Below are 25,347 nucleotides of genomic sequence, written 5' to 3'. Positions count from 1 at the left end.
GATCAAGAAACTCAGAAACATCAGTTTCCTCACATTGAATGATTAATATTAACGGATTACAAATTCACATGAGTACATGGTAAATTCATTTTTCTGTGGAAGCCAGTGCGTAATTCCCCACTGATTTCAAAAGTAGGCGAGAACTTATTTATTGACTACTCAGCTGAATTCCAATGGTCACCAGAACTGGCAATTAAAGAGTATCTCAAAAATATTGCACAGTACAGCTGTCCCCAACCCTTGGTCCGGGGACCGGGACCGGTCTGTGGATCAGTCGGTACCGGGCCATGGCTCCTCTTCGTCCTATTCCCCGGCTGCTACCTCGGGGGCTGCCCTGTCACCCTGTTATCAGTTAAGACAACCAGTAAAATTTCTTTTGTTACCCAAAAGGCAGTGTCAACACCATCCTTCTAATCCCATACTAAGAAAAGGCTATGTTATACATTTTATTGGAGTCAATGATAATACCGAGTATATTAATGTGTATGTTTGCATATTTACATACATGCACACAGAATTTGCTCTGATCCTATTATTGGCATGAAAACAATATTGAAAATACTGGTAAATACTAGACAAACTCCCTATAATTGTGTAAAGAAAATGTTCAGTAATATTGGTCTGAAGAAATACTGGCATCTGTGGCTTGACAGCTTAGCATTAACATATTGCAATATTTTCCATTATTCAAAATGATTCCTCCTACTTTACGTCTACATTTTAAAAATTATCCTCTCTTGTCCCATACAGAATTTTAAAAAAATGCTCCAATAAATATAATTGATATTTTTTTCTGAATGCTTTCTCTGTAGCATGCATGATTCAAAAGGGTGTGTTGCAAGGGGAATGGGATGAATTTTATATTTAGCATAGTTCGAAAGTTCCTGATACTTTTCAAATTCTCTCTTCCCCTGTGTTGATTGGCTCATTGGAGACTTCCTGTTCCTTTGAGCACACTTCCTCCCTGCTTGCCTCCATAATAGACAGACTGAATGCAGAACAGCTAGGCAGTTAGCTAGATCTGTCTCTCTCTCCCCCCCCCCCAAAAAAAGAAGTTATTTATCTTCTAAACTATTTTATTCTTTTAAGCCGCCTGCTGCATTGCTTTCCTTGCATATTTAAACTCTGACAACAAAAAGTACTGCTAGGGCAAGGAGGTAAATGTCCATTCCCATAACATCCAGCCCCATAGTTCCAGTGCAGATCTGTTCCTCCATCTCTGCTGTTTAGAGAATCTTGATGATCTGATCACAGATCTCCAGCACCATCTAAAACGGCCCTAAAACATCCCCATTTCTATGCCTGACCACTACAAGCCTGTTTAAAGAGAGAAAGAAAAGTACCCACAGGATATCCTGGAAGTGACCTAATTGAAAAGAAAAGGACATATTGGAAAGGTCTTTCTGGGATTTTACTGCATCAGAAGATATCACTTGAATTCTCCTCATAGGACATCAAGCTCCATTTGCTGGAAAGAGAGAATTCTTTTCTGACAAGCAAACTTTCCAAGATGCCGATTTAATCATACAACCCCGCCCTCAGCTGCTGAGGAAGAGGATATGTCTGCTTTTTCATAAAGCTTAGAGTAGTTCCAAGCCTTTGAAGAATTCTGACAGAAGGAATGTCAGGGCCAGGGAGCAACCACACAAAAAGAGATCTTGATATGTCTGAATTCTTCTTATCTGATACACTGAGTGCACTGCTGACCAGTGCTGATACTATTGTAATGGAACTTTAATAGGAGGAGGAGGCAATCTCTCAGTATGTAGAATTCATTCAATTTATGTTCTGGCCATTCTTTTTTAAAAACCATCTTTCATGCAACTCTCTCATTATACTTGCATTAATCTTCATTGATTGTTCCCAACCCAGTGTCATTTTACTTACTGAATTCTTTCCCACCCTCTCCCTCCCCATACTTGTTTAGAGAGACTGCAGCTAGTAAAATAACAAATCCTTTTGGCTCTGGAACCTTTTCCATTTTGCTGACTACTGGGAGTTTTAAAGAGTCAAAGCTCTTGGCTTGTCATTTGCACAGCCTCACTCTTCACTGTAACTACTGAGATCAGCAACTTTGCAAACCAATTAAAGCAAAGCATTCTGGGACAGACATATTCTACATGACGGAGTGGTTGTGGTGCAGAAACAGAATTGTTTATTGGTTCTACCAAGTTTTAGTCTGATATGAAAAGCATTTCAGGGTCACAAATGAAATCAGAAAACCCACAGATTATTTTCCTGGTCTTAAACTGACCCTGATGGAGTGAACAAAAGCGAACATTTCTTACCCCGCAGCCCATTCCATTAGATGGTTCACACACTATTTTTCTCACTTCGGGTTCTGGAAGCAGGCCAGCTCCACATCCGGGAGTGGGACATAGCACACCACCCATCTGCAGAACACACTCTTCTGCCCCATAGTCCTGGTAACGGTTGTACTGCAAGGAAATATGTTATGTTGTTTCAGTAACTTTACCTCAGATTTTAAAACCACATAAACAGTAAACAGATTTCATGCCCCACCGTTATCTTATTTCTTACATTATACACAAAGCCAATATACCAGTTTGAGTATTTAACAGCAGATTTTGCCCATCTGTACACCACCCGTGGCGCCGCGGGCACCATGGACTAAATAAAAGAGTAAGGTGTTCTGGGGCGGGATGTGTCCGGGATGAGGAAGGGTCCGGATTGGACCCTTCCTCATGACAGACAATCGGAGGGACCAATCGGCAGGCGCGAAGCGCTTGCCGATTGGTCCCTCTGATTCCCAGCCCAAGCAACTGTGAGCTGCGCGCAGCGCGGCTCGCAGTTGCTCCCGGCCTGACATGGCGAGCCCCCTGCTTAGGTATAACCCATGAAAACAGAGCAGGCAAAAACTGGCGCTTGCCTGACAAAGGCAGGTTCAGAGGAGCCCTTGGAAAACAGATTGGCTCGAGAAGGTCAGTCTTCGTTGCACAGTTTAGCAAAAGCAGGAAAAGAGAGTGCGCGAGAGCAGCCAAATTTTTTTGGCGCGGGGCCCGAGGAGGGCGAGACTGGTTAGTTTGGCCAGGAGGAGACTGTGGAGAGAGGAGAAGTTTGCAGAACGCCAAAGGCTGGCATTTAAAAAACCAACAACTACAACCAAAACGCGGCATACGTGGAGAGTGGATTAGACGGAGGGAGGGGGAGCCGGCCGGTTTCAAATCTCACCCATGAAAAGGCAGATTGAGGCAAATAAGCAACACTTTCTTGCTGTTGCTTTTGGTTGGGTTGTTGTTCAGGGCAGGGCTGCCCCCATTCTTGCTCTCGGGAGCAATCGCTTTGTCGTATTTGTTATTCTGCATCGTGCTGGGAGAAAGTCCCTTCCGAACGGCGGCTCGGAGCGGAGGAAAAACCAGGCGATGGAGCGGGGCTGCCTGCCGGCTGCTGGCCGAGCGAGGATCTTCGTGCTCCGAGAGAGAGAGGGGGAGGAGGAGGAAAGGGGCTGGCTGCTCCGCAGACTTTTGTTGTTGTCGCTAATTTGCTGAGGGTCCTTTAAATCTGGGACCGAGGTGGGTTTTCCTCCCCCCTCCCAAGATGAAAAAGGAGAAGGGAAGAAAGTGTGAGATTCCCTCCAGCTGGTCAGAGAGTCCTCGCAAATATTGTTGGTGGAAATCAAGCTTTTTTGCCCAGCATGATCTGAAATTCGAGCACTCCCGGCTGCCCTTTCCGCCCACAGGAGTTCAGCGGAGCAGCCAGCCAAGCGAGCGAGCACTGCAATGCCCTTGCACAATGAATGGGAGCTGCAGCAGCCAGCCGAGCAGTGCAGCGTGAGGTTGTGTGATCCAGCGGGCTGGTCCCACACTTTTATTTCCTCAGCTCCTTTTCCCCACCCCCTTTTCCAAAAAGGCTCTTACGAGCTATCCCCTTCCTTAAGCTGACATGTAGATATGATAATTAACTCCACATTTTTTCCTCAGAGAAGAGAAAGGGGGGGGGGGGAGAGAGAGAGAGAGAGAGAGAGAGAGAGAGAGAAAGGTTTCATGAAAAGCAAGCAAGAGAGCCCCCAGCGTTCAACCCTTCTCCCCGAGGGCACAGGCGCGTCCACACTTTCGTAAACCCCCTCCTCCCCTCTCAATCTCCATTGGGGATTCAAATTTGGCTTTTTTTTTTGTTTTCTGCTATCATTTAGGGATGGCCTGAATAGAGATCGGTTGCTTTTGATACAGAACAAAGTGTGAGTCCAGGGGTCCCCTTTGAAAGCTTGTGCCTTGAATAAAACTTTGTTGCTCCTAAAGGTGCCACTGGACTCAAATTTTGATCTGCATAAAAAGCTGCTTCAAACCAACAAGGCTACCCACTTGAATCTAGCATTTTATATAATTTGCACTCCATATGCAAGCATCTGAGGTTTTCTTGGATCAGCCTTTTCAGTGCTGAGGCCCTGTGTTTCTGGGCATGTGCAGACAGCCTCTGAATATCTGAGATGTAAGGTTTAAAGGAGAACGCATAACCCCATCCTACTTTTACAGCACTATCAGTCTTTGGGTCAAGACTGGCCAACTACAGCCTGTCTTCTAAAACCCGCAGGCTTTTTTTTTGGGGGGGGGGGAATTAGATTAGAGAAGTGCCAGGGGAGGCAGAGGTTTTGTCTCTTTCCAGATTCCTATTTCTGGGCTCCAGCTTGCTCCTGTTCCCGGAGGCTGCATCCCACCATGGCTTTCAAACAGAAGGAAAACATTTAATGATTAGCTTCATGGGGGAGAGAGCTAATCATGCTCGCGTTTGTTCAAGTGGCCCGCTACTCCCTCAATCTGCTCCAGAAGAAGAAGACAGAAGCATTTGCCTTTTAGGCGCCCATTTGCTAGCCCCTTGGTCTTGATTGCAATAAGGCAACATTGAACTCTATTTCAGTCTGTTAAAGTTTTCCAAGAATCTGCCTTGACCAAGGCCATTTGTCACGGTCAGTCATTGACAATGCCATCCTAAGTAGTCATGACCTTTGAAACCTGTTGGCTTCAAAGAAGTTAGAAGGCTAAGGGTGGCAAAGTTCCAGTCTTTATAAGCAGTTGTTTATGTACCTTGCTTTTTAATACCCAAAGGAGTCTCAAAGTGGCTGACAATCACCTTCCCTTCCTCTCCATACAACAGACACCCTGCCGGGCAGAGAGAACTCTGAGAAAACCGTGACTCGCCCAAGGTCAGCTGGATGCATGTGGAGGACTGGGAAATCAAACCCAGTTCTCCAGATTACAGGCTGTCACTCTTAACCACTGTACCAAGTTGGACAGCAAAAAAACATGGCCACTGGCCACAAGACACCACCAAGGAGCCGCCCGCCATCGCTACAGCCCTCTCATGGGTAAGCCACCTTTCCTCACCCTACCCTCGCCAGTCCCTCGCTCTGCCCCCGCCTGCTAGCGTCCATTGTATTTGGTATACAATGGGCTTTTTTACTAGTTTTAGAATATGCTTCAGCTCATGCAGGTAGTAATCCACATGTTGACCATGAACAAAAGGGATGATCACAGTCACCACAGTTCTGTACTGGGCTTATTTTCCTCAGAGCAGAAAGAACAGACTGGGGGAGGGGGGGAGTTTGACTGTCACATTATTTCTGAAGTACCTGAGAGTCTACTATAGAGCAGCCACACTATAACTAAAGGGCAGCCAGAATATCCATTTCCAGTCTCCGCTGATAAAGGAAAGTGCTTTTTAGCCTCTTGTGTGGCACAAAGGGCTCTGCCAGGTTTCTTCTTTTAATATTCATGTACAAAATACATTTTAAAAAATCAATTCTGTCTTTGTTATACTATAAGTAAAAGAATTGATTTACTGATTTGATTTGTGGGGAAGGTCATATTTTGTCAAGAAATGTGACATTTTCTACTGATTCTGGATAGAAATCATGCCAAATTATTATACTATTATAGTGCTATCAAGAATGATATTAAACTACAAAAGTCAAATAAATAGATGATACTTCCTAAATGCATTTTAGGACATTATTGTCAATGCTTGGAACACTGGAAGATCATAAAAAACAAGAATGGCGAAAACATGTTAAGCCACTAGTACATGCTTACACATTCACACATTTTACTATCCAGTTACCTACCTGTCTCTTATTGGAGAATGTTTTTCCAGGTGTTTTCAGATTTCATTTTTTAGCTTGAAAATGTTCTATCCCAGAATGTACAAGCCTTTTGTTGTAATGAAAGCCTGTATCATTGTGAAATAGGCTGCATTTATCCTTTCAAACATATTGGCTTAGACCTTTTAAAGAGTGAATATATAGTACTATGAACCTCAACCTACAAACTCAGAATAACTCTGGAGGTGCTTTGCAGTAAGTAGTTTGATATGACAATAATGATATTGAAGAGTTCAAATCCATCCACACCCACTCTCATGGATCTGTATTTCACATGAATTCTAAATAGTAATGTAGCTCATATCTCCTAGACAGTTGAGCTTCCTACCCTTTCTTTGTAATAGGTTTGCCAGTTCCTCATTTCCTGCTTCCTACCCCTGAAATATTTTTAGAAGTCTGTTGGGCTTATGGGGTGATATCAGTTCCAGGAAACCCTTGGAAGTAACATCACACCTCTCTAGGAATCACCACAAACGCCATGTTAAAATTTTATGGTGAAAACAGTTTCCAGCAATTCCTGAAGATTATTGCTATCTTCTGGGTTTTTCCCCCCTTGAAGTGATGTCAGTAATCTCCCGTAATTGGCAAAAAATGATTTTACCATAGAGTTTCTAGTAATTCTTAGAGAGGAGTGATATCACTTTGGCATTTTTCCTGGAAATGATGTCACACTGTCTCCAACAGCTGATTTCCAGGCTAGTTTAAACATCAGATATCTATAAAACCAGACCACTAATGTTTGCCCCACACATATGTGCAGCTAAATATGGAAAACACTGCATACATCTGATGAAGTGGGCTCTGGTCATGAAAGTTTAAACCAGTCTGTAAGGTGCTGCAGAGCTCAACATTGTATTAATGTAATGGAAATGTGGTCACATCCACAGTGATCTAGTGACCAGAGATTGAGTTTCTTGGGCAGCTTTCCCCCTCTTGGCATCACAGATGCACATTATATCCTACTTAAATTTTGGAGGAATAATCATTGTTTTATCTGCCAACACAGATTTGATAACTGTTATATGTGGCTAAAATCCAGTAATGAAAATTGATGGAGAAAAAAAATTGCACCAGAGAAAGTGAGCAGTCATTTTTAAAACATCTGTCTGTAATGTAAGAGAAGCCTGAAATACTTCCAAATACTCAGTCCTGCACCCTTCTTTAAGTCTCCCTGACTCTGGATACTTCATCCCTTAGTTTCATTACATCCCAAGACAACTTCCCAGTCCTCAGCATGCTTCCATGGGGAGTTTTAACCCCAGTCAAATTGCCATTTTTTTCTTCATGGAAGCTGATTGCAAACTTAATTCCTTGAGCCACTGAACATTCCGTGCCAATGCACTCTATTTACACAATCGGTATCGGACTTCCCCGACCCTACATTTTAGCTTCATAGCTTAAACTGGCAATATTATGGCCACTACTCTATGCCATTAAGACCATAGATTTAAATATTAAATAAATATTATGCTATTCTCCTATAAGTGTCTATGGCATAACTTCTGTTTGTATATTAGATGTTTTCATAGTTGTTCCAAAGTGACTGATGCAGGGAACAGCAAGAACCAGCCTTTTTCACCAAGGAAAAAAAGTAGTTTAGTGCTCTCCCACAATGTACATGGCAATAAATTTGGTTTTGCCATGATATACAGTTGACAGGAAGCTTTAGTTCTAGCTCTCTGGTGAGGGTATTTCCACAATAGTTACATTTCAAATTCATCTTTGTCTTAACATTAGTTACATTTTTTAAAGTTATGATGGGGAAAAATAGCTATCCTATATTTCCTAGAAACAGCTGATGAAACATTGGACCAGTAATTATAACATCCTTCTCTCAGAAGGATATATTCCTGTGCAAAGTAAACAAAATCAGTTACTCCCAAGAAAGATAGACATAAAACTTCTAGAAGAGTTCACTGCTTTACAAGGCATCCACGGAGCAATCTTCTTGACAAGCCAAGGAGCCCAACAATTAGTACCCTGTCGGTTCTTGACCTAGCCACTGTGATCTCTGCAATGGTCACTTCCAGGTTAGATTACTGTAACTCACTCTACATGGGGCTGCCCTGCTCTGGAAACTGAAACTGGACTAGAATGGGGCTGCACGGGTTTTTACTGGGACCTAACTGTCCTCCACCAACTTCACTGGCTCCAGATTGAAGACCAGATCAGGTTCATGGTTTTAGTTTTTACTTTTAAAGTCCTAGACTCTCTGGAACCACTGTATCTATGGGACTGCCTTTCCCACTATGTCCCCCAAAGAGCATTAAGATCTGTTCAGCAGAACCTGCTCATGACTCCCCACCCTAAATAGAGCAAATTGATCTTAACCAGAGCCAGGTCCCTTCCAACTCTATGATTCTATGTTTCTTTATGATATTTTTGAATGGCAATTAGATCCAATCTAAAAAGAGGAGAAAGACCCCATGACCTGGAGGTTTCATGCCAGGCTTCAGGCTGGAGTTTTAATCGTGACAGATTGTCCTACCTCTTCTTTCATCCACACGGGGGAGCATTTGGCCTGGTGTGCCTCATCTGCCCCCGATTTGTGCTCCTGCACATGAGCTTGGGTAGTGAGGTTCCCAGTGCATAAATGGTCCATCTGATGCAGGTGCCTTACTGACTAGCATTCATTCTGTCTCGTCATGATTCGGTTTCAGTTTATTCCATTAGCTACCTGCTGTTTATTTTGTTGGTCTAGCTTAGCTGAAACACTGAATGTTCAAAGTGCTGTTTTATAAAATAAGCTATAGATGAAGACTCAAATGCATTACAGGCACAAGAGAAGGAGATCTTGGCTATCAAAAAAAACATTTCAAGAGATTTTTTTTAAGCAGTGTAATAAAAAGTGCTAGAAGAAAATGTTCTATAAAACTATAATTTATATGATTTACTAAGAATATTTAAATTGCTCTTGCACAGAATGTCAAGATTATGGTCTACCTTATACTGCTTGGGGAAAAAAGTATATTCCAAGAAACTAGATCAAGGAAAGAGAATGAAAAATAATATTACTGATAGCCAATTGCTACTGCTAAGTCTTTCAAAGGAAAGCATATATTTGGTTCAAAAACACTGATATCAGAGTCCCAAATTATTTTAAGAGGCCTTGAAATAGGGGTGGAAGTAGCTTTGGTGATTGCCTTTAGTTACGTTTTCCTTCCAGTGCACTTCTGGCACACAATAAAGCACTGTGATGTTTTATTAGGTTTACTCATTTGCGATGTAACCGTTATCTTTCTCTATCCCAATTCACATTTTACCCTGCACTGATTCCTTGTTTTCAAACTTCTAGAATGAACTTTGACCACATTCATTCATTCATTCATTCATTCATTCATTCATTCATTCATTCATTCATTCATTCATTCATTCATTCATTCATTCAATTTATATCCTGCCACTCCCCGGAGTGCATCACCATTGGTACACCACTATCTGGATGGCCTCATCCTTTGTCCTTATTTCATAATTCACTGACCTAAATTATATGAACATGTGAAGCTGCCTTATACTAAGGCAGGGAAATTGTTTATTTAGCCCCATGACATATGTTCTGCTTGGCAGCTGCTCTCCAAACTTACTGCCTGAGATCCCAGTACCTTGGGATGTGACCTTTCACAAATACATTCTTCCATGAAGCCCTAGCTTCTCTAATCATGATCAGAACTTCTAAATTAATTATGAATTTGGCAGAGAATGTAACATAATATTGTTGGACTATGATCAGAGTTCATACTCAAACATTAAGCTCAGTGGGCGACCTTGAGCCAGGCACAATCATGCCCAATACATTTGGGAAGCATAGTGGTGTGCCCAGGGCCGCTCCCCTTCCCACCCCCTCCAGGCCCATCAATGGCCATTTTTGGAGGGAAGGCGAGTTGACAAGACCATATATAGTCATATCACCCGATAAATGTTTGACATTTTTTTAAAATATATAAAAAATAATTAACACAGGGTCATTTGGGAAACCCTTCCAGGGCCATCAAGAAACCCCAGTGTTTCATGAAACACTAGTTGAGAAAGCCTGACCTAACCCAACACACAAGACTGTGATGGCAATATAATGTGTGTGTATGCCACACTGAGCTCCTTGGAGAAAGGCAGGGTAAAAATATAATAGATTCTCAGACAACTTTTATTCCACAAACATACTTCAAGCTCACTCCAATCTTTGACCCACCACAGATTCCTTTCAAACTTGGATCTATCTTACAGAACCATGAACAGCTCCTAATCAACCTACTATAGCTCTAACAACTGAGCTCTAACAACAGAGTTGAAAGAAGAGGCTGAATGTTGCTTGCAAAAGGATGTAAATATCATTGAACTGATACCATAAGCCCTGAAGCCTCCCATCCAGAAAAGGGTAGGAACACAGTGTGTGAGGACAGTGCTCCAAAAGTTGTTAAAAGAGTCCCACCAAACATCAGATATCTATCCTTTACTTTAAGCAGACTTCATCTTCCTGCTCTCCTGTCTGCCATTTTACACTGCCTGTTTACTGTGGGAGTCCTGAGTAGAAAAGCTGTGACAGATAGCAGATGTACCAATTAATAATCTGTCAGAGCTGATGGATAGAATAAAAAGAGCTTCGTACACATATGTATAGAGATTGTGAGAGTATGTATCCTCCCGCCCCTATTTCAGGGCACTGAGGGGGTCATGAGACACACTCTGCTTCCCTAGAGAGAGAAGAAGCTGTCTCATTAGCGTCTATCTTTCATGACACCATGATGCTGCCTTTCAGATGTTAACTCACCTGCTCCTCACCCAGAATTCTGAAGTGATGCAGCTCTTTAATCAAGGAGTCTTGGCAGCCAGCTGCAGTAAAGAAACATGCAGAAATACTGTTTAGAATGGATTTTCATTGGCTGTTGAGGTATGATACACAGGATGTAGACACTGAGATGCTGCATTAAGAGAAGGATACACACTTTAAAAAGCACTATAAAACATTATTAAAACTGTGGTAGATGTACCATATTAGTCAAGAATCCTCCCTTACCATATTTCAGAACATACTCCTAGCAATGGATTGAAGGACTGAGTTTTCATGTCTTAAACTTTCCTCCACAGGATGAGGACACATTAGAGTGTTACAGTAATCATCGTGTTTGACTAGGACTTTGAAGACCCTGTGTTACCCAAATAAATGGGCTCTTAATTCGTTTGAGGAGATTTTGCAAGAGGGAGTAACTTGGGATCTCCACCAATGTTTACGGGGATTGTTCTCTTAGAGAAACTCACATGATAACCAGTCATATGTTAACCTGGAGAGGTTTTTACTAAGGGGAAATTCAGGGGCACAAAATGTACACTAGACACACCAAAAAACACAAACATAGCTAAAAATATATAAGGCAGAAAAGAGGGAAGAGAGTATTTTTAATAATGGTGATTTTACCAATACAGACAAGGTGGAATCCTTGGATCCAGCAGAAAATTGACCAGCATTTCACAGAAAAAGGAGATGGGAAACCTACACACAAGTAGGAGTCTATAATTGATGCCAAGAACACACAAAGAGAGACTGGGGCTGGAAACCTCTTGATATAGGGCTAAATGCTACCCCAGGCTATGCTGCTGTGTTTGTCTTCAAAACCATGACTTAATGGGATCTCTAGAATTGAACAATGAGCCAGGAGAAAAATTAATAAAATTTAAATAATGCTTGTGATTGTCGTACCGGAAGTGAACTATAGGTTTAAAATGGTTCTTGATGACCTTTTAATCACTAAAAGGGAAAGCCACCAGGTATGGGAAAAGTGATAACTATTGCTAAATTGAGATCTATGGATGCAGGGAAAGTGAGATTGGGAAATTGATGAGATCAGTTGCAAGCTCCTGGAAAACCTATTGTCCTAAATTGTGCATCATTATTATTATTATTATTATTATTATTATTATTATTATTATTATTATTATTATTATTATTATTATTATTATTATTCAATTTATTTCCCGCCACTCCCTACAGGCTTGTGGCGGGTAACAATCGTCTTAAAATCCCCCATTGAAACCCCCGTTAAAATAATATAAAAATACCCAACATGGCAGAAAATACCACTCTCCCCTACCCGAACAAGGGCATTGGGGGATGGAGGGGGATGATAACTACTATTACTATCAGTAATATTATTTTTCATTCTCTTTCCTTGATCTAGTTTCTTGGAATATACTTTTTTGACTACTTCAAACCCCCCAGGGGGGCCATGTTCTTCCTCCCTAGAATGCATCTCCCTGAGATGGATGAAGATCACCAGCAGGTCAGTCATTCCTTCTCACATGTTCTAAGTTATATGACAAGACTGGTTCCCCCCCCCCCCCTTCAAGAAAAGAAAGGATTTTTTTCCTCCCTCCTCTGACTTCTTGGATCCTCTCCCCACTTCAAGAAAACAAAGAAAGAGTCTCCATTTGCCTCCCCCCCTTTTCAGAGCCTCCCTAACCACGTGCAGAACACTTTCCTGTTTCAATGGGGAGGTGGGGGGAGAGGAAGACCCGAGTTCAAAGCGATCTGAATTCAACAGGATTGACAATGGAATAAACAAAGTAAGTGCAGATTCTGCCCAGGTTTGATCCCCCACTCCACCACGTGCAGTAAGCTGGCTGACCTTGTACTAGTCACAATTCACTTAGGGCTGTTCTTGCAAGGCAGTTCTGTTAGAGCTCTCTCAGTCCACCTACCTTACAGGGTATCTGTTATGAGGAAAGGAAGGGAAACATGTTTATAAGCCACTTTGGAACTCCTTTGTAGTGAAAAGCAAGGTATAAAAATCAGCTCTCAAGGGAATTCCAAAATTTTGATATCACAACCAAGCAAGTCCTTTCTCAGGTTGCCACCCACATAGCCTTAGATTGCAGTGGCATCACGGTACTGGATAAGTAGGTTCATATGAGAATGAAGTCCTGAAAGTACGTTGGCCCCAAGCTATACAGGGCTTTAAAGGTCAATACCTTGAATTGGACCTAGAAGCAAACTGGGAGCCAGTCTCGATGGAACAAATCTGGAATGATATGGTCCCTGTGACCCACTCCAGTCAACATTCTGATCATAACGTTTTACAACAACTGTAGCCCCTGACAGTCTTCAAGGGCAGTCCTACATAGCATATATTGCAACTATCTAGTCTGGATATTAACTAGAGCAAGATTTTCCTGCCCAGGAATAGCTCACCAGCTGAAGCTGGTGAAAGGCATCCTTGGCCACTACTGCTACCTATTTATCTAACAGTAAGATGCAGCCCAGCAACACCTCCAAGTTATGAACCCGCTCTTTTATGAAGAGCGCAATCTCATCCAGAACAAGACAGAGCCTCCTGATCTTTGATCAAAGCTTCCCCCTACCAGTAGCACCTCTATTTTGTCAGGATTGAGTTTCAGTATGTTAGCCTTCATTCATACCAAAACTGCTTCCAAGCACTTGTTCATGGTTCCCAGAGCCTCCCAGAGCCTCCCTAAGATCTGCTGTAATGACAAGAAAACGCAGAATATCATCGGTATATCGGTATATGGGTGGCAACTCAACCCAAATCTTGGGATGACCTCTCACAATGGCCTCACATAGATGTTGAAAGCATTGGGAACATGAAAGGACCTTGTGGGACCCTGTAGGCCCAAGGCCCAGGGGCAGAGCAGCAGTCCCCCAGGACCACACTTTGAAATCTACCTTTGAGGTAGGACTGAAACCTTTGCAGAGTAGTGTCTCCAAGTCCCCATCCCAAAATGCCATCCAGAAGGATACCATGACTGATGGTTTCAAAAGAAGTCTGGAAGAATTAACAGGCATGTGCCAGCTTTGTCCATTTTCCTGGACAGGTCTTCCGCCAGACTGACTAAAGCATTTTAATTCCATTTGTTTACACTCTTGATACCTCATGTGATTGTGAGCAGGCCTGTGACAGAAGTATCAGTGTTCACTTGAACTTTGAAAGGCAAAGGGAATTCCTGACAAATCTTAGACAATTTAACTGACCAAGACATAGATCTCAGCAATCATTTAAATATTAATAAATCTACATGCTGCCAACCAGCTGTACACTGAAGCAGAATATCTTAAGGTTGTCAAGTGTGCATTTGCCAACAAAAATGCCCTATAACATTTTCTTGTTAGTGAACTTTTTTCTTCATTAGCATGAAGTCCCTTGAAATTATAGAGATCTCGACCTCGAAGTTCAACATTCTGTTTAAACAGCCACACACACACACAATGCCCCCCTTTAAAAAAAGAAAGAAAAGAAAAGAAAAAGAAAGAAAAATGAAAAATTGATAGTAGTTTTAATTTAAAGTATCCTAGCTTTGAGGTTTTCACAGACAGCATGTATAAACCTATGTTTTGAGTGCCGGGATGAATAACTTATACCTGAATGGGAATGATGATATTCAACAGAAATAAAATTAGACATTGCATTTACAGCACAATGCAGTAATAAATACTGATTCATTTCTCCAGTTGCTTCCAGATCTCTAAACTGCTGAAAGTAATTAGAATACTGATGTAAATGTAAGACCTTTATCCTTCTTGTGTCTGATCTAGCGTGGAGCTATTCTGTCTCTATGATACGGTAATCACTCTTGAGGTGTCAGACAATGATGCCAAAAGATTTGGTGACTTCATTGTACCAGAGTTAATTAAATGTTTTCAGTTCCACAACCACATTTTCTCTATCAAATAGTTTGTCCTCTTTTTTTTTTTTAAGACATTGGGTCAAAGTGTAGTGTTAAATGAGCGTGTACACAGAAAACATAGTGTAAATGTCCAACAAAAAGGAAATAGACTGAAGGTTATCAGATAGAGAGGCAATGAGAAAGTAAAAAGACAGGGAAGATTCTTACGATTAGCTTCCCCCCTTAAGGGGTCAAAAGCACTGCTAGATGACATGTGGGTAGTTTGTGATCACATCTCCCAAAACATTTTAGAGGTTAAAAAGCAGCTCTAGTGCACATTATTTTGCCCTTCTTCCAAGGAGTTCAAATATGGTTTTCCTCTCTGCAATTTATGTTCACAAAAAAGTGAGTTGAATTAGTTTAAACCAGTGGTCCCCAACCTTTTTATCACCGGGGACCGGTCAAAGCTTGAAAATTTTACTGAGGCCCGGGGGAGGGGCAGTCTTTTGCCGAGGGATGCTCCCGCCGCCTGAGCCCCTGCTCCACTTGCTTTCCCACTGGCATCCCTGACTTCCTGTCACCTGCTGGGGGGTGCTGCCAGCAGCAGCTGCACAGTGCCACGCCAAGGGGGAGCCCCAGCCATGGTGGCCGCTGGAGAGCACCAAAGGTAAGCCGGCAGCAGAGTGGAAGGGCAGCCCCTGAGGAGGAGGAGGAGCCGCGGCCCGGTACCGACTGATCCACGGACCGGGACCGGTCCACGGACTGGGGGTTGGGGACCACTGGTTTAAACAACAATGACTGTCTCAAGGTCATCCAGTGAGGTTCATGGCTGAGTGACAATCTGAACGTGCTATGCTATAGTGGTCCATCAAATGGTCCCTATTTGAACTTAGACAGTGGCATGAGAAGGGCTTACCCCTCATTTCCCTGTTTTCCCCAGTAACCATCCCTCTGAACTGTTACTTGTTTAGTAAAGAACAAAAATAGATAGAACACAAGCATCTATCTGTTCTCCCTACTGTAATGTTACAGTGGGCAGTTGGAGGACAAAGACCTGTATGCATCGCCCAGTTTTCAACTGGAAGTCATACCAACATCAAAACAGTCATAGAAGCATAGAGCTGGAGTATACAGGCCATATACTCCAACCTCCTGCTCAATGCAGGATCAGCCTAAAGCATCCATGACAAGTCTCTGTCCAATTGCTGCTTAAAGACTGTCAGTGAGGGGAAGCTCACCACCTTCTTAGGCAGGCCATTCTACTGCTAAAATACTCTGTGAAATCCCGCCCCCCCCCCCCATATCTAGCCAGTACTGTTCTACAAGTTGTTTGAAGTCATTACTGTGGGTCCTATCCTCTGCTGTCGACAGGAACTGCACCCTGCCCTCCTCCAAGTGACAACCTTTCAAATATTTAAAGACAGCCATCATGTCCCCTCTCAACCTCCTCTTCTCTAGCCTGAACATTCCCAAGTTCCTCAGTCTTTCCTCATTGGGCTTGGTCCTCAGGTGTCTATGTTGCTGCTAAATGTAATACTTACTGAAAAAATCCTAGGCCATGAACCATATGCTAGTACTTGAAATATATGACTAATATGAAATATTTGAAAGGAGTACTGCGACCCAGATAGGATGAAATCAGAAATGAGTTGTATTAATATAATCTCAAGGCAGAGAAATTGGCAAATTCAGGCAATACAAATACCAAATACCAAAGAAGGTAACCACTAGCCCAGAGCCAAAGAGAAGGAGAGTGTAGTGAGATTTCTAAGTGCTCATCCTAAAGTCTAATGCTTGTCACTAATACCATGATCTCTCTCTTCATTGCTTACTCATCACAAATAAAAGAATAGCATAGTTTGTGAGCAACATCTGACGTCTCTGCATAGCAGCTGAGACAGCCATGCTCAAGACTGTAACAGATAAAACGAATGGCATGAAATGCAAGTACTGGCAGCGTACATGGTGTGTCAGCTGCAACGGGAGGAATTCTGCTGGACCTATTGCTCTGCTGCTCTGGCCTCTGCTGGCTGCAGCTCTTTTCATTTTTAATGGCTGCTTTAAAGCTGAATTACTCAAAGTAAATGAACCGCAATAGCGATTTGCTTCGAAGATATTTCTGTGCTCATCTTTATAGCAGAAAAAAGAGACGAGAATAAAACGTTTGTGTTTTAGACAGTTTTTAAAAACATTTCTCAGACTTTGTTTTTCTTTGCTCCTTGCTACTCCGACCTCAGTTTGGGCCAAATGAGTGAAATGTTAAGATGCCAAAGGTTGTGACAGCTTTTGAAAAAACAGTGCCCTATAATGGAGCATCCAAATAAACAGCCTATAGAAGCAAAGGTTTGTAGTTGTGTGTGTGTGTGTCCAACAGAATGGGGGGAGAATTCTGTTGGACTGGTTTGTCTGCAGTTTTGGCTTCTGTCAGCAGCATCCATGTTCATTTTAATGGATGGATGCTTTATGGATATATAAAAATGTAAACGTTAAATGTAGATTAGTCAAAGTAAGTGACTGGCTATTCCACAGGTTCAGTTCCCTTTTTAATGTGAGACTGCTTTATCAATAGCCAGGCCACCTGCTATCGTAGGGGATCTACCAGCAGCTGTTGCCTCCTGCCACAATCTGATAGACCGCTGGGATGAAATCAAGCAAAGACTGCTATTGTATTGACAGCATGATGCCCTTTCTGAGGTGAGCCCAGAAGTGATCTCATCTAGTAACATGATGTCATTTCCACATTCACTCTGGACATGCCAAGATGACATTGATGTGATGGCGCTTCCCATGTTCGTGCCACCTAGTCTTGCCCTGGGTGTTAGCTGCTAGCTGGTAATCCTGCTTCAGAAGCAAGTGGGAAAGGGCTAATTAAGACAAGGCTTCTTGTAGGGTGGCATAGAGAAGACATGGCAGAAGCTTTCTTGGTGTCTAATCTTAGTTTGTAATACTACATTAAGCATTAAAAAAACTCTCAGGCTTTTAGTTACTTTCCTGTTGCAATAGTTCTTCACTTTCTGTCCTGAGTTACCAGGTTGCTTGCCTGAGATGGCTCCCTCCTGCTCCTGCTCTTCTGGCATCCTCCCTCCCTCCCTCCCTCCTCCCTCCCTCCGAGAAGTGGAGGAAACAAAACTGGCTGCAAGGGAATGAAGTTATGTGATATCATGGCATCACTTCCAAGTATTCACAGCATTAAGCAGTGTTGGTTCCTCCAGTTTCTACTCCCTCAAATGCTCCCCACCCAAGATTTCCAGATGGCAACTCCAACGCTGAACTGTGCCAGTTTTGAATTTGTGCTATTTCACTAAATATGGCCTTATTCATTTCATGATGTCTTTAATTAAATGTTTTATTGGATAGTTTTAATTGCTGCTGGGTAGTTTTATTAGGAAAGCAATCCAAAAACCCTTGGTTGAGGGTCAAGTTAGGAATATTTTTAATGCATTTATATTTCCTAAATCTGATTAAATATTGTATTTTGAGGTGATATTGCGACATAACTTTTTGACATTTTAAGATGAAATACAGGGATTCTGCAACTGCCTTCTTCCAGGAGACCTCACCCTTCTATTGGCACTGCATCAAAAATATTTAAGTAGAAACTGCATGGCATGAATATGGGGCAAAAGCTATTCTGCACCACTGGAACACTATGCTTACAGTGCTATCATCTCAGTTCATGAAAAAACTTCTTTTTTGCTTCTTTTATTCAAAAAGTAGTTGACATCTCCAAAGCAAGAGCAGCTCTTGAATGTGCGCTTGCATGCTGGCCCTGGTCTTTTATGAATATCAGCCATTTTCCCAAAGTCAGAGAAAGGTCAGGAGCTTCTGACTTATGAAGAAATACAATTCAAAGGGGGGGGGGGGGGGAGGATGGACAGCTTCAAAGAAAGCCTGGCTAAAGCTGAATAAAAAGCCAATATGGAACAAAAACTGCCATCTAGATTTTTTTTCTCAGTTACTGTAAGTTGGACTAAGTATAAGGATGAGCAGGTGGAAGGCAAAGACAGTCATTTTGATAGAGCAGATAAATCAAAGTTTTCCCCCTCCAACCATTGGTCTGATTATAGAAGTATACTGTATGGTTCCAGGCTAAAATGATTTGGAGATGGAACAAATATTTCTTTCGTTACCACCTTAAATTGCCATTCTATCAAAGGAAAGGAAATGCAACAGTTGATGTCGCAGACTTGAAATATACTTTCTTGTCAAACACTGTCCTGTTGCACCAAGTAAGTCTATACGTTGGGGCAAGACAGGGCCGTTTTCATGAATATTTTCAACATCATCAAACAGCACATGCACACACAGCAAAGTCTGAGGCTCTCTGAGGTGAGTGTGTGGGACTGAGCTGAAAAGGGACAAGGTAGGCCAGAAGTGTTTTCATAAGAAGTGAGGGTAAATGCACTGCAGCAGCAGCAGCAGGGAAGGCTCCAAATAGTTGAATATTAAGGGGATTTCAGTTAATATTCAACTCCCCTGAAAGCTCTATTTTTAGCCAGAAAGTGAAAATGCATAAATGATTAATACAGATTTAGCTGTAATAACTCAGCACCCACCCACTCCCAGCAACATCGTTACATAGTTTTGGATTACCAAGTGGCACAAGGGGGGGGGGTAATTATAATTAGTATTTTTATATGTAAACTGCTGTTTTATATTTTATTCACATTGTAAAGCTATTTAGGTTTTTGTGCATTATTAAATTACCATGTCAATAACATTGGGCCATTTTATATTATTTGACTGAGGGTGATATTCTTGGGGCCATTTCGCACGGCTTCAAAATAGCACAATGGTTGCTAATTGAAAACGCTACTAATTTGCCTTAACGCACGACGTCGCAGACAATCTGCAACACTCCTGAAACCAATCAGCAAAAAGCGCTTCGTTGTAGCGCTTTTAGGGGAATCCAGAAAAGTGGATTCACCCTCCGGATAGCGATACACTCCTGCAACCAATCTGCAACACTAGCGCTAAAGACCTGTGCGTTACCATTGTTGCGGGTTCTTCAAAGTCCCTCCTCCTGAGCCTGTCCTCCAAACTTCCGGCGAAGCGATCGCCATTTTTTTTTCTCCGAGCGAGCGAGGATAAACGCACCAGCGAGCCTCTTTCTGTTTAGAGGCTTCCCTGGCTTCAGTCCTTCACCTTTAGTCACTAAGCACAAACCACATAAAAGCCCGTTTGCTGAAATAAAGTCCCTTTATTTTTTACACATTAATTCAGCCGAAAATCGGGCCCGTGAGAGGGGGGGGGATTTTTTTTTTTTTACTCGAGGAAGCGTGCCAATGATCATACAATCAAACGACAGCTCACATTAGGCAGCTGGATGGGTCTCTCCGTTGCAACGAATCTACCTAGATTCGTTGCTATGGGTCTGTTTTTTTTTTTTAAACCCTTTCTTAAAGGGAAAGGGGCTGTTTGGGAGCATGCTAACGGCTGCCCATTGGCTGCTTGACGGCCAGGGGCGGGACGAGCTTGGCAATAGCGCTTCCTTTCTAGCGATTTCTGCCGAGACCGGAAGCCTGTGGGAAACGCTAAAAAACGCAACTGATTCCACTACAAAGGCAGGTATGCATAACGACGAATTCCACTATTTTAAATGGCGATTTTTCATTCCGCAAACAATTTGCAACAAAGATCCCCGTGCGTAAAGGCCCTTGCAATCCACCTTGGGTACTGGGTCAGTAGAAAAATCAATGAAGATGTTTTAAATCTAAAAGGAATAAGTACTTCAGTCTGATAAAAGGCATAAAAGTTATGCATGGGGTCTGGTATTCATTTCAATGTGGCCACCCTACCCCTACATCCCCTACATCCCCTGCTGGTGGCCAGGGAGACTTGGCAACCCAAGTTCTCTTGCAAAAAAATGTGGCTGCTTTAGAAGGTGAATTCTATGGCATTGCATCCTGCTGAGGACCCTCCCTAAACCTTGCCCTCCCCAAATCTCCAGGAATTTCCCAACCCACAGCTGGCAACCCTACCCTGAATCAGCCTCTTGAGCTAACTTAGTTCCCAGGCCCGAAAAAGACTGAGCTGGGTCTCAGCCCAAAGCAAAATAGCTACCCCTAAACCTCTAGCAGAAAATTTAATGACAATAGTGTTCAGTATTCAAAAAAATAGCAAAGCTCATTATTGGTACTTCATCCAGCTGTTATTTTTGCTAACATGTCACCTCAGCTTTGCCTAAACAGTCAATGAGGGGTATTACAAGTGCAGTTCCTTTGGGCTGTGCTGCCTCTGTGAATCCAACACAAACCTTGCCATGGGAGTCTGAAGAAATGTTTACAATTTAGCACACATGAGTTTGAACTTAAACGAGGCAAATGAACTGTAATCTAAACATAAAGGCTCGTGGACATACACATCCTAACACAATTCAACCACGAGAGACTTTTTAAATCTACAGAAAAAAGACACTGTTTTAAAAAATAGTTAATTAAATATTTAGGTAGGAAACGATTGCTTGCTTCATTCAAAAATCAAAACATCCAGACATCCAGCATTATTTTCATGCATCTGATTTCCTGCTCCACTGACAACTTATATTTCCCTTTCTCACCCCCACTGCCAGTGCATGTAATCACATCCTCGTCATTCTCTGTGCTCCATGATGGAACCTGGCAATGTTCCTCTCTTTGCAAAACAAGGACAGTTTTGCATTTCACCTTAATCAGATCAAATTAGGACAGGTGATAACCCTGCAGGCAACATAATTATGAAAAATGCTAGCATTCAATACACACTGCCCTTTAACTTTCCTATCTAACAGGGCATCATACCCATGTTTAGCTGACAGTCTGAAATTGAAATACCCTGAGGGAGAAGGATCCTGCCCACTTTTGCTCTAAAATAAAACCAAGAACTGTCATTGAGTTCACTGAATTTATACTTTCATACTTGATATTAAGTGAATATTGGTACATGGTAAGTAAAGAAGAAACAAAGATTGAACAAAGGAAATTGTACCTGCGTCTGCACAACAATAACAGAAGCAATAAAGGAAAAGGCATCACTTTTTTATCCTGTGCAGGCCCCACTGATCCTTGTGGAATCCACTACTTACTTTCCTCCATTGTAAGAACTATGTATTAATTCCTGCTTTTGGCTTCCTGTCATTTAACCATTTTTATCCATAAGAGAACCCATCCTTTTATCTCATGAATTGAGGAAGCGTGTCAAAAGGCCCTTGAAAGTCCAAGTATATAACATCTATTCCCTGTTTGCTTGTTCACTTTTTCAAAGAACTCTAAATGGTTGATGAGGCAGGACTTCCCTTTGCTGATTTCCCCTAATTAGCCTTAGTTCTTCTATATGCCTAATAATTCTGTCTTTGATTACAGATTCTACCAGTTTGCTGGGAACAGACCCTAGGCTGTAATTTGCCAGTTCCTCTCTGGACACCTGTTTAAAAACTGGTTTGACATTTCTACTCTCCATATTCTAATAATCGATCACCACTACCAAAAAATACCATTCCCAAACCCAAAGGGGTGTCCTCAGTACAAGAGGATATTGGTCCATTATTCATGGAAGACAGAAGCTTTTGTCTGCAAACAAACTTCTTCAGATATATCTGAAGTGTACTTGCACCAAAAATATATATATATATATCTTGAATAAAACTTTGTTGGTCTTAAAGGTGCCACTGGACTCAAGCTTATTTCATAGCAGAGTAAGGATTCAAATCTGGGTCTCGTCTGACTCTAAGCACTATACCACACTCTCTGCTTTATGTAACACTAGGCGCATCATATATGGGGATGTCTATTCCTGGGGCACTAGGCACTGAATCATACCGTTGTGCTAAACTGGTGCCCCAAGTAATCTTAAAAAGTCAGAATAATGCTACTTTGTCATAACACTTTGCTGACGTTGGCCCTGTTATGATTCATCCTAAATGCTTATTTGCCAGAATATCAGATTTGGGGCTAGTACTATGTTTTCTCTACCATTTACCATTCCTCTCATAGAATCTTTAATACGCTCCTGCGGAGCGGATTAAATAAAAGAGTAAGGGCTGTCGGGGAGGAGTTAGGGTGGGCTCTGTCCGGGATAAAAACTCGGAGGAGCGAATCAGGAGCCGCGAAATTTCCAAAGATGAAGAACCCACCACCTCCCGAGGAAGCCTGTTCCACTGAGAAACTGCTCTAACTGTCAGGAACTTCTTCCGGATGTTTAAATGGAATTTCTTTTGAATTAATTTCATCCCATTTGTTCTGGTCTATCCCTCTGGGGCAAGAGAGAACAATTCTGCTCCATCCTCCATATGGCACCCTTTTAAATACTTGAAGATAGTTATCAGATCTCCTCTCAGTCATCTCCTCTCTACGCTAAACAGACCAAGCTCCCCCAACCTGTATATATATACAATCAAAACAAGCTAATCCAGGCCTGTGTTACCAAAATAAAATTCCTCAGAGTAAGAAGTCAATACTTCTGATATAATCAAATCATTTCTATTTTGCAGCCTGTCATTTGTACAGGAACCATAAGTCCTACTTGAATCTTTGTTTATTCCTAGCTTGCCCCATCCCAAAATCCATGAGGCAAGTCAGTGTTTTAAGTGCACAATCCTATCCCTGGGTCCTAGGATAACTGGAAGAAAGTTTGGTATATAAACATTTTTAAAAAAATACATAAATAAAAAGCTTGCCCAGGACCCAGAGATTGGGACAATCTGGCATATGGGGAGTCCACTTGTAGCCCTTGACAGTGGCATTATTTCCTGGCTGAGATGGGAGAGGGGTGGCAGCTTTCCATCTACTGCTACATGCCTCCGCCTCTGCTGCCTTATACAGCTTCTAGGGGCGTGCATTCAATATATCTGAGCCAAAACAAATACCTTACTGGTAAAGATTAAACTACAGCTCACACATGGAAAATAGCTATCATAGGAGATACAAATCTAAGGAAAATGAAAATGAAACATGACTCTACTAGGTTATAATACAAGACAAGTTACCTTAGATGGAGTCAACATGACCCAGCTTCCCAAAGTGTTTGAACCCAGAACAAAGGAAGATTTTAAAACTTCTGCCTGCTTTGGTGAAAACCTTCGCCTCCAATCCAGAGTTAGGAATCCTGCCCTCAGGAGAGATACTCTAAGGCAGGGATTCCCAACCAGGGATCCATTGATGGACTTGGCCAAAAGCTATGGAGCTGGCTCCTTCTGCCCAGAGGGCTTGGTGGGTAGGCCGTGGGTGTAAAAATCAAAGTAGGGGGAGAGTTGGCTGTGTTGTTCTGGATGGTCTGGCCAGTCTTCTCAGCTCCTGCCATTCTTTCAAGGCAACATGAGGCAGAGTTGCTGTAGTAGTAGTAAAGGCAGGGGGAGGGAGTGAAAAGAGGGTGAAGGGTGTGAGTGGTGACGTCACTTCTGGTGATACGTCACTTCTGGAAGATATGGCACGGAGGCTTGGCCAACTGACATCATTCGGGGGTTGTTGAAGCCAAAAATCTTAATTTCTGGGGCTCCTCTACAGTAAAAAGGTTGAAAAAGGCTGCTCTAAGCTCTCCCAGTTAGGTCCCTTGATATGTAGCCCATGACTCTCTCCCCAGTTCTGTTTTGTTGATGCTTATTCATCACCTCCTTTCGCACATAGACCAAATGGGGATCTCCCCACGGAAATCCATATCCTGTTTTTCCTGACTCTCCCTCTCTTTGGGAAAGAAACACTTGTCATGGTTTCTGGGGTCCCAATTGTAACAAACATTCCTAGGTGCAAACTGGGCCAGGAATCACTATTGTTGCTGTACTGCTTTTTTGTTAGTGACACAGGTGCCAGGGAAAGCACAGGACTCAAGGGTAAGCTTCATTCAATCTAGCCATTTTAGCAGCACTGTAGTATTCTTCTGACCAATGGAATAAATGCAACAAGTTCTAAAATCTGATCTTTGTATTTAGTCAACAAAAAGCTAGCCATGATGGTTAAACACTATCCATAACAAAAATGACTATATCTACAACTTCATTTTGTGTACATGTGTATCTGTTTCCAAAGAAGGAACATCAAGCAAGAACATCCCTTGATTTGCTAACTCATGGGACTCATTTGCAAAATTTAAAAAAGCCCAATATAAAATGCAGACAAGCAAACAGACATATAGTCCAGCTTTCCTGCAACTGTGTCTAGTCAGAATGAAGATTTGGACCATTTCAGTACTCAGTCCCATATAAAAACTTTTTCTGCAAATAGGAAGTACCAACAGATGTATACAAAGCAGGTTATATGAATCTCACCCAAATGGTGTTCAGCTGTGAGAATGATCTGAGACACCTTTTTACTATACAGCAACACTAAGCAGACATTCAGACTGTATGTAAAGGACATCCTGCTCCAGGACAAATGGCAAGGGGTAACAAAAGTAAGAGTAGTCCTCTGGTATGAGGGACTGACACCAGGGACAGTTGTAGGTTCTGTTGCACTATTGCAGGTTTATATACATCAACATACTATGACTGGTCAGTCCTGTGTTCATCTGGCAGCACAGAACCATCACCTCTGAAGGAAAAGTTGTCAGGCAAATTTGTACAGGTGTGCATAAAGCCTGCACAATTCCTGCTTCAGACATGTACTGCCAGCCACACTCTGAATGGTCCAAAAGCATTCAGTTTGTACCTGGGA

The 25,347-nt window shown here is 42.2% G+C and overlaps 1 protein-coding gene and 1 long non-coding RNA gene across 4 annotated transcripts in view; one reads left to right on the top strand and one right to left on the bottom strand.

Annotated features, from left to right (window-relative positions):
- Window positions 1-25,347, bottom strand: part of PRKN (parkin RBR E3 ubiquitin protein ligase) — a 951,947-nt gene that overhangs the window by 110,880 nt on the left and 815,720 nt on the right. For all 3 annotated transcript variants that reach the window (XM_077348081.1, XM_077348097.1, XM_077348089.1), the window contains 2 exons: window positions 10,881-10,942; window positions 2,289-2,438 (listed from right to left, as the gene is read on the bottom strand). In XM_077348081.1, coding sequence (XP_077204196.1) covers window positions 2,289-2,438; window positions 10,881-10,942 — 212 coding nt within the window. The remainder of the gene's footprint in view (window positions 1-2,288; window positions 2,439-10,880; window positions 10,943-25,347) is intronic.
- Window positions 5,074-22,251, top strand: LOC143842858 (uncharacterized). Its single transcript, XR_013233378.1, has 4 exons — window positions 5,074-5,323; window positions 12,286-12,387; window positions 17,295-17,419; window positions 22,066-22,251. It is a non-coding gene; the product is annotated as an uncharacterized LOC143842858 (long non-coding RNA).

Source organism: Paroedura picta, chromosome 1 (genome assembly GCF_049243985.1).
Source record: "Paroedura picta isolate Pp20150507F chromosome 1, Ppicta_v3.0, whole genome shotgun sequence".
In the NCBI taxonomy this organism is placed as follows: Eukaryota; Metazoa; Chordata; class Lepidosauria; order Squamata; family Gekkonidae; genus Paroedura; species Paroedura picta.
The sequence above is the reverse complement of the archived record's forward strand: the minus strand, read 5'-3'. Positions and strand labels throughout refer to the sequence as shown.